The 13,709-nt window shown below is 48.6% G+C and overlaps 1 protein-coding gene across 4 annotated transcripts in view; it reads right to left on the reverse strand.

Moving 5' to 3' along the window:
• Nucleotides 1–13,709, reverse strand: part of CHCHD6 (coiled-coil-helix-coiled-coil-helix domain containing 6) — a 238,113-nt gene that overhangs the window by 94,140 nt on the left and 130,264 nt on the right. The window contains exon 6 of one of the 4 annotated variants that reach the window (XM_057311987.1): nt 654–3,978. The exons of the other annotated variants lie outside the window; for them this stretch is intronic. Coding sequence (XP_057167970.1) covers nt 3,868–3,978 — 111 coding nt within the window. The 3' untranslated portion in view covers nt 654–3,867. Of the gene's footprint in view, nt 1–653; nt 3,979–13,709 lie in introns of those variants that run through there. 4 annotated transcript variants of the gene reach the window in all.

Below are 13,709 nucleotides of genomic sequence, written 5' to 3' on the forward strand. Positions count from 1 at the left end.
TGCTCAGCTGAACTGGCATCTCACACCCCAAATCAATAGCTATAGTCAGGACAGGAACTGAGTGCATAGGAGGTCTCTCTGACCTCAGACAATGAAGTCTTCCATCCTCAGCACTCACTCTGCCAACACCACTGGTGATAGCAGTGAGGCATGCAGTGAAAAATGGACTTGAAAGAACGAACAGATGCAGCAAGGCAGGGAGAGAAAGGGAAAAAGACAAACCTTGTACTTAATGCACTTGAGCAATCACCAGGTCTTATTCAGGCGACACAGGAAGAGCAAGCAGTGCTGTGGCCTTGTACCAGCTCCGGCATGGTTTCTCACCTGAAGGACAGGATAGGGCTTGGGGAGCCTAAACACGCTGCAGCCTAAAACGTTTTGTGACCCACAGTGTTCCACGTGCAGGGAAACGGCTAGTGGAGGTACACAGACGTGCTCATATGGCCGTGGCAATTTATGACTGGCTGTGTCCAGGTTAGCAGCAAGAGGAGCTGCCCCAGGATGATAGACTTCCATCACTCCTGCCCAGAAGGAGAGGGATGGCAGACCCTGTCCCAAAAACCCAAAAAAAAAAAAAAAAAAAAAAAAAAAACTACATGCCTAACCTGACAAACATGGTAAGTAAGACATGACTTTAGAATGAAGGAGGGAAGAACCAAGGTGAGGACTGAGTGGGAAATAAGCAGCACCCCTCCTCAAATGGACTACAACCCAGGGAAAGAATCAGTGGTGATGGGGTAGCATCCATAATTGTTATCCACTTGAGGGCTGTCTCATTTGGCCCTAGGCTTTCGAAGATACGGAAGAAGACCTGAGCTCTCCAAAGAAACAAGGGGCTGGATCTAAGTCTAGCCCCAGGGAGAAGGCACTGTATGATCTCAGAGTTCCTACCAGTTCAGGAAAGGGAAGGTCTAAACATGGGAGTGCCTGGGGTCCTCACACTGGAAGAGAGATTCTAATGAATTCCAGACTCTTACCCAAGATGCTAAAACAGTGCTTCCCAAATGGTGGTCTACGAAGCACCCATGTTAGAATCCCCTGCGTGGCCACCCGACCTGTACTAGGCGGCCCCACCTGGTCTAGGACTCCCCAGGGGAAATCTGTTGTTTTGAACAAGTACCTTGGGTGACAATGAGGCCCACAATGTTGCTCTACAATGGGGTCTCCCACCTCAGTACTATTAACGTGTTTGTGCCAGTAATTCCTTGTTGTGGGGCCGTCCTGGGCACTGTAGGAGGATTAGCAGTATCCCTGACCTCTACCCACTAATGCCAATCGCACCATCCCCGTCATGACAGGCAGTAGGTCTAGACATCACCAAATGTCCTCTGGAGGGCAGAATCATCCCTGTCAAAAACCACTGCTCAATGAGAAGAGGAAGCTAAAGGGGACTAGGAGCCTTTGAAAACTCATTTCTAAAAAATACATCACACACGATCTCAATAAGGGGAAAAGGGATAGAGAGCTGTCCTCAGGCCCAATGCACATAAAGATCATGACACGCCCCCACTTGTGACTCCCTCGAGAGGCATGTCAGATTTCCTGGGGAGAGAGAACAGGGAGTGGAAGAGTACGAGGGGGTTTCTGCCATATGCCTCTGGGAGCAGGAGCACTGGGAGCCCCTGATCTATGGGGTCACCACATCTCGCAGGGCAGGGAGGGTGCAGGACCCACTGGGAACACTAAGGAACGGCCCAGCCTATAAGAACAGGGTCAGAAAAGCTGAGGCCCAGGCAAGCTGAGCCATTTGGAAAATGCTAAGGACAAAAAAAGGGCTTTTAAAATTGGATCAGGAGCGATAGGAACAAGAAGGGATAGGCCCATATTGGGGTGAAAGGTGTTCGGTTAACAGATGACGGAGAGAAAGAACTATAAACTCCCATTTTCTATCAAGGAGAACAATCTTCAGACTGAAAAGGGTGAATCAAACACTGATATGAGGGAATTGAAACGCGAGACGGAGACGAGATTGTGAGAGAACATCTAGTCACACTAAATGAATTCAAATCTCCTGATTCAGATGAATCACATCTCAGCTCTGAATTAACTTACAGAAGAGACATGCTCGTTGCTGGCAATCTCAAGAACTCAGAGAAAATGAGAAGATGCCCAAGATGAGACAATGTCCAATTTAGCAAAGGGGAGAAAAGGTGGATTTTTGAAAACTACAGACTGGTGAGCTAGACACAGATCCCTGAGAGAATTCTATGGTCTAAGTACTCAGAAATGGAAGTGACAGCCACCAGAAGGAAGCCCAGGCTGGTGGGAAAGTAGGCATCCAGACACACTTCCATGCTCTTGTCATAAAGTCATTTCACTGCCTAGAATGATGGAGACACCACTCAGAGTAATGGGGACACTGCCTACCGTGATGGAGATACTCACTGCCCAGAGTGATGGGGATACCGCCCAGGGTGATGGAGACACTGTCTACAGTGATGGGGACACTGCCTACAGTGATGGGGACACTGCCTACAGTGATGGAAATACTCACTGTCCAGAGTGATAGAGACACTGCCCAGAGTGTGGGGACACCGCCCAGAGTGATGGGTTCACTGCCTAGAGTGATGGGGATACTGTCTACAGTGATGGGGACACTGCCCAGAGTGATGGGGACACCGCCCAGAGTGACGGAGACACTGCCTAGAGTGATGGAGACACTGCCCAGAGTGATGGGGACACCGCCCAGAGTGACGGAGACACTGCCTAGAGTGATGGAAACACTGCCCAGAGTGGTGGGGACACTGCGCAGAGTGATGGAGACGCTGCCCAGAGTGGTCGGGACACTGCGCAGAGTGATGGGGTCACTATCTAGAGTGTAGGGACATATGGTCCAGAGTAATGGGGATGTTGCCTACAGTGATGGGGACACTGCACAGAGTGGACTCTGCTCAATGAGATTCTGCCCCATGCTGCACCTGTGGGAGGACCAAACAGCAGAAGGGACCTGGAGCAGCACTCTTATTCTGCAAAGTGTGGAGAGTGAGGACAGATGGTTGACCACAGAGTGTGGCATTTTCCTTCTGACTCAGCATCATTATCCATGACTTAAAGGAAGGAGTGGCAGCATACTGACCAAATCTGCTAATGATATGAAGTTCAGAGGGAGAGCCAATATGCTGGATGGGTAACAAGATCCAAACACATCTCAAACAAACACATCTCGAAAGCTAAGAACGGCCCTGTCCACTCCAATGAGATGAAAATTAACAAGGACAGGGTCCAAATCCAGCAGCCATACGCGCACAGAACAAGGCAGTGCACACACAGCCCAGCAGCACACACAAAGCCCAAAGGAGCTGAGCCCAAGCGAGACAGCCAAAGGCAGCCCAGGCAGTGCTGCCAGGGGATCTATCCCCTCGGGAGGGTGTGTGGGGGTGACGGAACAGCCCCATCCCACCCCCATCCCTTTCGCCCTCGCATGCTGGCTTCAGTTCTAGGGACCGCAGGGACAGGGACAAGCTAAAACCTACCAAAAGGAGAACAGTTAGATTGCCCCCCTGTGAGGAAAGCCTGGGAGAACCGGGGTGATGGTTTTATGGGGGAAGGACAGGAGGGAGGCTAGTCGTCACCTCTCTGGCACAGCACACAGGCTTGTCCTGTCTGGCTCTGTGACAGCTGTTACTCTGGAGGGTGTGAACAGAGCCAGCGGGTGGCAGTTACAGGCAGGACACCTGCACTGACTCCAACGTGATGCACAACCACAGTGGTCCACTAACAGCACAGCCTGTCCGAGGAGGGGGCATAGCTAACATTCACACGGGCTGTGACAGGCATGGTCACGCGCCGTCTCACCCAGACCTCAGCAACAATCCAATGAGGCTGAGCTTATTAATCCCTGAAGAGTGAGGAAGTTAACCCATTTGCCTAAGGTCGCACAGTTAGCAAGAGCTGAGGTAAGCAGTCAGACCCAGGGTGAACCCCAATCCCACGCTTTCCCAACCTGCGGTGTCCGGTCAGGGCCTGACGAATCAGCAGCTGGGGAGACAACAGGAAAACACTCACGTCAGGGAAGAGTCCCTCCAGGCAGGAGAAGTGACAGTGATTACAGTACATAAACATGCCTTCGTAAAGCAATGAACACGATCACTTAATTAGTAATAAAAAAGTACAAATTCAAAGACCAATTTTTGCCGAACAAATTAACCAACTTAAAAACCAATGAAAATGGGGAAGGGAGAGCTTTACGTTTACCACCTAATAGGAAAATCAAAAAATCATATGAAGAGGCAGTTCTCAAAAGAAGAAATATAAGAGGCCAACAAACTTATGAGAAGATGTTCAGCCATATTAATAATTAGAGAAACGCAAAAGTTTTAGGCTGATAAAAGGCTGTGATGGTATAGGTATGGGGAGAGGACTCTCAAACCATTTTGTTGGTATATAATTCTAAAGAGAAATGTGGACGTCTCCATTAAAATTAATTGTGAAAGACTGAAGAACCCTAAATGTCCATGAACAGGAAGATGGTGAAATAAATACTGCCGATCCCCACCGTGTAGTCATTAAAGGAACAAGGTAGACCTGATGGACAAAGAGAAGTGATGTGCAAAATTGTCTAAGATGTCTTGTTAGATGCAAGAAGCAAGTTAGTAAAGAATAAACCATGACCCCAACCGTAAAAAACAAACCATGTCTGTGTTCGTCACGGAAATAAGGCTGACAGTCGCAGGGGATGGCTGGAAGCACATCATTTACCAGTGTTCCTGCTGGAGAGTTGGGGCCACGCTTTGCATGCTTTCATAGTGCTTTAACTTCTTGCAAACACGCATTACATTTGTAATTAATTTTAAAAAGAAAAAGGAAAACAGCCCATGTTGCTGAAGGAAGGGAGGCTGGTGCCATCACATACTGCGAAAAGAAGCGTGCACTTTACTACCCCCGCTGCACGGCGGTCTGGCCCCAAGCCTGAAGGATGGACAGTCTGTGGCTCAGCACCTGCAATTCTAAATTTTTTTTTCCTAAGAAAAAAGCTGAATTCAGGCAGCTTATGAGGATAAGCTTCCTTTTTTATTTTTTTCTAATAGGAAAAGCCTAGAGCAACGTAACAATGCAGTGATAGGGAAGAGTAGATTATGGCGTATTCATAACAAGGAACAGTACACAGCTAATTAAGTGTAGAAACAGATTTGATGTGGAAAAATGGTTCATAATACACTGAGTTTCAAAACTGTTACCAAAGAGCATCATGGTTATGTTCCCATTTTTGCAAATACAGTTGACCCCTAAACCATGCGGGGGTTATGGTAGTGATGACCCCCTCCTCCACAGAGTCGAAAATCCGTATATAATTTTCCACTACCCAAAAACTTAACTACTAGAGCCTACTGTTGACCAGAAGCCACACCGATAACACAGACAGTCGATTGACACATATTTTGTATGATACATGCATTATATGCTCACAATAAAGTAAGCTAGAGAAAAGAAAATCTTGTTGAGAAAAGCATAAAGAAAATACCTTTACCATACTGTATAGGAGAAAATCTGTTTATTAAGGGGCCCATGCAGTTCAAACCCATATTATTCAAGGGTCAGCTGTATTATAACATGGCCAATATTACCATAACAGAAACGGGTTTGGGCAGTGCCACCAAGATGCTAACAATGGTTACCCCTCTAGGTAGGGGGTCTGAATTGGCAAATTTGATTTTATTCTTTGGGCTTATCTGAAATTTTTGGTTTTACTACTGTGAACAGGTGCTACTTAAGAAATAAGTATAAGCTCAGTGGGTTAAGCATCCAACCCTTGGTTTCAGCTCAGGTCATGATCTCAGGGTCATGAGATTGAGCCCTGCGTTGGGCTCTGCGCTGGGTGTGGAGCCTGGTTAAGATTCTCTCTCTCTCTCTCTCTGCCTCTTACCCCCTACTCTCTCTCTCTCTCTCTCGAAGGAAGGAAGAAAAGAAAAGAAAAGAAAAGAAAAGAAAAGAAAAGAAAAAAGAAAAGAAAAGAAAAGAGGGAGAGGGAGGGAGGGTGAGCAAAATGCCCCACAGCTCGATAAGCTCCAAGCAGACAACTGGGTAATTCCCATGATTCCGTGATGCCAAGCACCAAGGTAGGGTTTTTATAACAGAGAGGTCTGGCTCCCCTGCCGGCACCATGCAACATGCAATCATACTCCAAGAACCACCTCCACCTACTTCCATGCACCTAAGCCCAAAGTGCTGCTGACTGCTGTGGGCTGTCATCTGTCCTGACTGCTGAGCCACCATGTCAGGCATCTCTGTCTCTCAGGCACTGAGTTTGCTCTGGGGACAAAACAGTGAGTTAGGTGGCAGCCCTGCACAGAAGGAGCAGCAGGAAGTGGTCAAATAAGGCCTCTAAGGTGATCCTAATGTCAGGAGAAAGGCCACATGGCCAGAGAGCATGCCAGGTGGACATGCAGCCAAGGCCTAGACCACAAAGCCCTGCAGGCTTAGGAATCCCAGCTTTCTTCTGAATGCATCAGGGAGTCGTTGATGGGCTTTAGAAATGGTCCCTCCTGCAACAAGGAGATACCAGATCATAGATGGAGGATCTGGTAAAAAGGACAACAGTGGGGAGAAGATGGTTTCAGCTCACGAGAGAGATTTGCAAGGGGGCACCATTGTGGCAGGAGGACAAAGGAAGAACAGGAGCTAGCTATTAGCTCAGTAACCAGGACAGGACTTGGTCACCAGGGTGGTGGGATGGCAGGGCACCAGGAGGGAGAGACCAAAGGGTAACCTCAAATTCTGTCTGCAGCATCCCACCACCACCATGGCCAAGGGCTGAAGGAAAGGCCCAAAGGAATTCACCCGGTCCAATCGAGCTGATCGACGCTGGGAAGGGAAGAGCCAAGAAGGAAAGGAAAGGGAGAGGCCACAGAGTGCCTATTTAATGAGAATTATTTGTTTAACTGGGTCTTTTCCAGCTGGGATAGGTGGTAACCTTCATACATGATGGACAGGCACTTCTGGCTCTTCAAGCCATAAGGACCTATTTAGGACACTAAATGCGCTGGGGGAAAACCAACAGACAATAGCCACGGCGCAGGAAGTGCTGCATGTTAATGCAGCTGCTGCCAGAAACAGGGCAGAAACCACTTCCAGAGGAGACACTGATGGAGCCCGAGCCGAAAAGGACCCTAGCAACCGTAATGGAGGGAGTGACATAAATCCGCGGCCGTGAACAGTGACTTAACCACTGAGGTTAGCCCTTCTCCCCACATGATCATTTCACCTCATAATGAGGTATGCAGTTGGCTCTTCCCTTCTCTGGGCCAGGTTCCACACCATGAAGGAGAAAGATGGGAATAGAACCTATGGAGTTCTTGCAACAAGTTGCTGGCATAAAAAAAGGGGTAGGGTCTGTTCTGAGTGACAAAAGACCTAAAAGCTAAGAACCAATTGTAACGTGGCAATTCCAGTGAATCCTGACTTACAGCAGCAACAAACAAGCACAAACAGAAACACTGCGAAAGGGTAATTCTGAGGAAATCAGGGAAATCAATGTTAATTCCCTGAGGCGAGATAACAATATTGTAGTTATGTAAGACAATGTCTGTATTTTTCAGAGACACATACCTAAGTATGTAGAGGGAAATGTCATGGTCACTGGGATTTGCTTCAAAGCAAAAAACAAAGGAGAAAAAAGAAATAAATATGAGCAAATGTGGCAAAATTGTTAAGTTTGGGGAACAGGGACAGAGAGGTTCATTATACTATTCTACTGTTCTGCTTACTGTAAATTCTATCACAGATTTATTTTAAAGATTGTATTTATTTATTTGAGAGAGAGAGAGAAAGAGAGAGAGTGTGTGTGTGAACATTAGCAGGGGGCAGAGGGAGAGGGAAGAGGAAAGAATCCCCGCTGAGCACAGAGCCTGCCATGGGGCTGGATCTTCCAACCCTGAGATCGTGACCTGAGCCAAAACCAAGAGTTGGAAGTTTAACCAACTGAGCCACCCAGGCGTCCCCATCGTAGATCATTTTAATACAGTTTCTTTTTAAGATTTTGTTTATTTATTTGAGAGGGAGAGCGCATGTGCGAGAGAGATCACGAGCAAAGGGGAGAGGTGGAGGGAGAAACAGACTCCCTGCTGAGCAGGGAGCCCAATGTAGGACTCGATGTGGGACTCGATCCCAGGACCCCAGAATCATGACCCGAGCCAAAGGCAGACACTTAACCGACTGAGCCACCCAGGCACCCTGTTTTAATACAGTTTCAAACAGTACTCTGAGCAGCTGACCGGGGCAGCTGACTGACGAACAACTGATCCCTGCATTTAGCCTGCCTGGGCCCGCGGACAGCGAACCGGCTGCTATGATCAGTCACGTGACAACTGCTGCCCATTTCAAAGCCTATTTCTTTACCTATACAATGGGGATAGTAGCAGTTCCCTCTCTTGTGGGACTGCCTTACAGGAACGATGAATGAGAACACGTGATGCACTTGGGACACACCTGGCACTATGACAGCAAGGATTCAAATAAGATCAGCTGTCATTTTATCACTCAGCTCACTGGGTCATTGTGCAGGCCAAAGGAGGCAGTTCAGGTGTGGTGTCTGGCCAGTGCTTTGCACATGGGAAATACTCAGCAAATGTCAGCTACTGAGCACTAAGAAAACCAGCCTCAGAGACAGAAAGAGAGTTTGTTAACAATACTCTATCAATTCCTTTAACTCTCAAAACTACCCTAGAATGAGAACTATTCCTGTTTTATAGATGTGGATTCAAAGACCTGTTTAAATCTCAGACCTGGAGTTGAATGGCTGTGAGCCTTGTGCCGTCCCCTAACCTCTCTGAGCATTCTCATTTTCATCTACGATGAACACTACTCCCCTCCACACCCCCACCAAACCTAAGTGACATAACTTAGGCACTGTTCGTAGCAAAGAGGAGTCATGCAGCCCGTTCAGCAGGGCCCCTGGCGCAGACATCTATCCCAGCAAAGCCCGGCCACAAGGCCCAGGAAAGCCACAGTCTCTCCATGTGCACAACAGAGGGGGTAGTGTCTGCTCCCTCCTCACCTCACGGGTTACTGTGAGATAAAAGAGAATTTCTGTGAAGATGAGACTGAGGTAAAGGAACAGACCTTTAGCAAACATAACAGAAGTAACATACAGAGTAGACGTAGGGAATGTGGGACCAGGAGGCAGGGGTAGTGGAGGTGGTGGAGGAGGCAGTGGTGGTGGCAGAACCCAAGATTTAAAAGTACCTACCTCCGGAGCCTGGGATTAACCCTTACTCTCTATGGCAGAAAAACTGTAAGACTCACGGACACAGCTGCAAGAAATGAGAGTCCTGGTTATATCGTTAATTAGCCGTGTGACCTCTGGGGACAATGGGAGCAACCGCAGTTATATTATTAGATCTGGCTGGTAACAGTAATGGCAGGTACCGTTTATACCACGATGTATTACAGCGGACTAGGTTCTATGTCACGTCCTTTATTATCTTGAAAATGTAATTACTACTGTCCCCATTGTAAAGATGAAGACTCCCAAGCCTCCAGGGCTTAAGTGACTTGATCTTGCCCATAAAGCCAGCAGGTGGTGAAGTTGTAATTCAAACCCAGGTCCCTCCAGATCTAAAAACCGAGCACTTGCAGCCACACCAAGTGATTCTCAAACCATTTAGCTGCCTTGGGGCCCTTTTCTTATCTGTGAAAATAATTGGATTGGATCAATGGTTCTCAATTTCTTTGTTTCCCCAACAAAAGACCCGGGTCCCACCAGCACAGGTATAAAAAGCCCATTTTTGCTAAGAAAGGCTGTCCTAAATCTCTAAGTAGTATGTTCTTTCACTTACCACTTCCAGTACACTGTTGAGAACACACAAAGTGGCCATTTTTATGCTGGTACCATTACGAAAAAGTGGTACTAGTTGGGTAACAGGTGTGTAGGTGTCCTTCTTTAGCCACCTGAGGAAGAACTTCTGGACTCAACAATCGTCCAAAGTCCCTTGGGCTCAGAGCTGTCGGGTACAGAACTGCTCCTCACAATGATCAGGGGTGGGCTCCTTCCCCACATGGCCAATTTCCTGCTGCATTGCTTTTAGGTCACTGTTATCTGTTCCCTCCTCTGAATTCCCAGTGCTCTGGCAGCTTCTCTCCGCAGGCATGTCACACTGGGAATACTTGCCATGCTGCAGTCTTGCAGCCTAAGTGGTGAGACCCTCTCTGCATCTCTGGTGCAGTCGCTGAGCAGACGCTGACACAAAGGAAGCCTCCCCACACACAAGAGAAATGCCTGCTGGCCACTGAGAGCACTTGGGGGTCAGCAGTTCTTCCAACAAGACACACTGCTCACTCATCATGGGGCTGGAAGTCACTCCACCTCCAGAGCCAGAGGGCGACTCCTCTGGGGTAAAGGCAGCCCTTCCCATTGCATGCCCTCTGACCCCCTTGGGGACCTGGCTTCCACCGGACCCCTCAGGGACACATTATGAATTCTCCTCCTCCCGTAAATATGATCAAGTCACTCCCTCTTAAACCACCAATGTTCTTTCTTTGATGAAACTTCTTGAGAGAACGGTCTATACCTGTTTCCTCTACTTCCCACACTCACTGCAGCCCTAACTCCACAAGTAACCCAGCTTCAGTCTCCACGGCAATACTGGAAGGGCTCTCTCAACACAACTGACATGTCCTTCAAAGCGCAATCAAGAGGCCTCTCCTCTAGCCCTCCCTGGCCTGCAGCATTTGGCACTGTTGACCACCTTCTCTCCAACTTTTCTTCCCGAGCTGATTTGGGAGGCAGTGTGGCATGGTGGGAAGAGCAGAGACTTCAGAGCTCTGACTTCATCCATCAGCTGCATGGCTTCTGGCAGCTCATTTAACCTGATTCTCAGTTTCTTCATTTGTAAAATGTGTAATATAATCTACCTTGCAGGGTTGCTGCAAGGATTAGCGATAATTTATGTATAAGAGCCTGGCACATAGCAGATGCTCATAACATCGTGGTGGCTGTCATCTTGTGGGACACAGAACTCCATGTCTGACACTCTCAATCATCTGCCGGCCATCTCCACCTCATATGTGAAGGTCTGAAATTAAACTCACGACCTTCCGCAAGTGTCATGGCTCACCTGAATTTTTCTCTTTCTCTTAATGGCACCATTATTCTTCTGGACATTCAAGTCCAACTCTTTCTCCAGCTGACAGCTCTTCAAGAACGCCCAACGTTATCCTAAAGGAAGGCTACACTTCTTAGCCAGTCATCCGGGTCCTTCGTGATGTGACCCCAATCAATTTTTACAGCTTCCCCACCCACTGCCAACAGTCACGTGGGAGTACCTGGGCTGGGGTCTCTGTCCTGAAGCCTCACCTTCTTCACGTCCTGCCCTGTGGGCTGCCTGCTCCATCCTGCTCATTCTTCAAACACAGCTTCCACCAAGAAGCCTTCCTCCCTCTCCCGGAACCCCCACTGCATCACTGTTTCCTGCTTGCGCATACACACTTTCCTTTCTTTATTCTTGCAAACATCTACTGGGCACCTATTCTATGCCAGACACTGCATCCCCAGCCAGCCCTTAGTGATGAATCACCCCTGATGAATCAGACCAGCGAGGGCTTTGAGCTTCCAGGCCTTCACAGTCTGGAAGGGGAAACAGTCACAGATGCCAGCAGCCACACAGTAGCGTGTCAAGTGCTAGAACACACGCGGGGCACGGGGCCTAGGGAAGTGCGGAGAGGGGGTGGCAGGTGATACGGCTGGTGCCTAAAGGCAGGCCTGCCTTCCTCAGCTGCTTCCGACTTTGTATTAAGTAGAACATGCTAACAGAAAAGTGCAACACCTCCCAGCACAGCTTGATGGATTCTCAGCACCAAACCCACCTGTGGAACTACCACCCACATCAGGAAAGGGAGCTTTACCCTACCCCACACCTTTCCCTACCCCTACATATCCTCTTCCTCATTACTCCCCCAAAGGTACCCGTTATCCCACTTTCTAACACCACAGGTTAGTTCCGCTGTTTGAACTTCCTGTCATATGTCCATCCGACGTGCATGTACTCTTCTCTGTCTGGCCCTTCCGCTTAGAGTCCTGTTGGGGACAGTCACCACCATCGCTGCCTGTGGCCACAGCCTGTTCATTCTCATGCTCGTCCGGGCCTCCACTGTGACAACTACCATGATTTATCTATTCCCCCGTTGACAGCTTGGGAGTGATTGTGAATGATTCTGCAATGAACACTCTACAGTTTTTGTTTGGTTTCTCGGTGAACCTATGGACACATTTCTGTTGGGCACAGAACTGCCCAGTCATAGGACATGCCTGTGTTCAGCTTTAACAGACAACGGCTAACAGTTTTCTACAGTAGCTTGGCCAATTTAGCTCCCTGACAGCAGCGTGTGAGGGCTTGGGTTAACCACGGCCTTGCTTGCACCTGGTGGTGTCCATCGCTCCCTTGTTAACCATTCTACTGAGTATGTAATGGTGTCGCCTTATGGCTGTGACTGCATTTCCTTGACATGTGTGAGACTGGGCCCTGTCCACATGTTCCCGACCAGTGGGCCACCTTCTCTTGTAAAGCAGAACCCTCTGTATTTAACTCCTCTTCCTCTGCGCCCTAGAGCAGCTCCTGTTTTCCCGAATAGACTCCGACTGACACCCCCAGGGACACCAGGCAGGGGGCTGTTTAGTGTTGTCACTGAGAAAGCGGCAGGCTTGGCAGGATCACATGACAGTTGTTCCTTAAAAAAAGAAAGCCGGAGTAGAAGCAAAGAGAAAAAAACGGGGAAAGGGCTGACTGTTCACATATCAATGTTGGGATGGTATGTGCACCCAACGGGTGCAGGAACAGAGATTTACATTCTGGGGGAAAGAGCCTGAGATCGAGGAAAAACCCACATATTTCTCAGGTTCTCCCTTTCTCCAGTGTGTGAAGCTAGATCCCCAAAATGCCCTCCCCACTTTGCAGTTAGTTGCTGAGTTTGGAAAAAGTGAGACCATTTTTACAGGGCTGGCAGGTCTGGTGGCAGGAAGCCGGCCCTCAGGCATCCTCCCACCTGGGGTCCTATTCCTCACATCTCCCTCCCCTCCCAAACTGTGCTGTCAATTCCCTGAGGTAGGAACCACAACTGTCGGAACCATCTCTGGGCACTGAGCAGAATTAAACGAATATGGAGTTAGTGAATGGCTATGCATTTATTAAAGAAGGGGGAAAAGGATGGAAATGACATGAAAGAGAACCTAATACTTCTATATCAGATATTCATACACAAATGACCACTCACCCTCCGAACAACTGGCGGGTTAGTCTTCAAATTCTCATTTCAAAGATAAGAAAGCTGAGGCTTTGGAACTTCAACAACTTGCTCAGAGTCAGAAGGCTGGTAAATTATTGAGGCTGAACTAGGACTCCATCACTGGCTCATTCCCCACCCCCTCCCCGACTTGGCCCCGTGGCTGAGGGCAGAAGACATACTCTTGGCCAGCCAGAGTGGTCAGCTCCATGGCTGTTGGGTTCAGAGCCACCAGCACCCGGGCTTCCAACTGAAGATGGTAGACGTTGCTGGTTCTGACAAGACACAAGTCACCCTAGCCCCGAGGTAACTGAATCCAGGGGACTGCGGGTGAAGTCCACTCCCAGGTCTTCTGTTTCCTACAGGAAACCACAGAGGGCAGCTCAACAAAGGCTCTGGGAGGCCAGTTAAGCTGGCAAGAGGTTCAGCAGCCACACCTCTCACAGTCAAGGTGGTAGAGAGTTTCACCTTCCTGGACCCTAGGTCCAACATACAGA

This window comes from Ursus arctos, unplaced genomic scaffold (genome assembly GCF_023065955.2).
Source record: "Ursus arctos isolate Adak ecotype North America unplaced genomic scaffold, UrsArc2.0 scaffold_14, whole genome shotgun sequence".
NCBI classification, from domain to species: Eukaryota; Metazoa; Chordata; class Mammalia; order Carnivora; family Ursidae; genus Ursus; species Ursus arctos.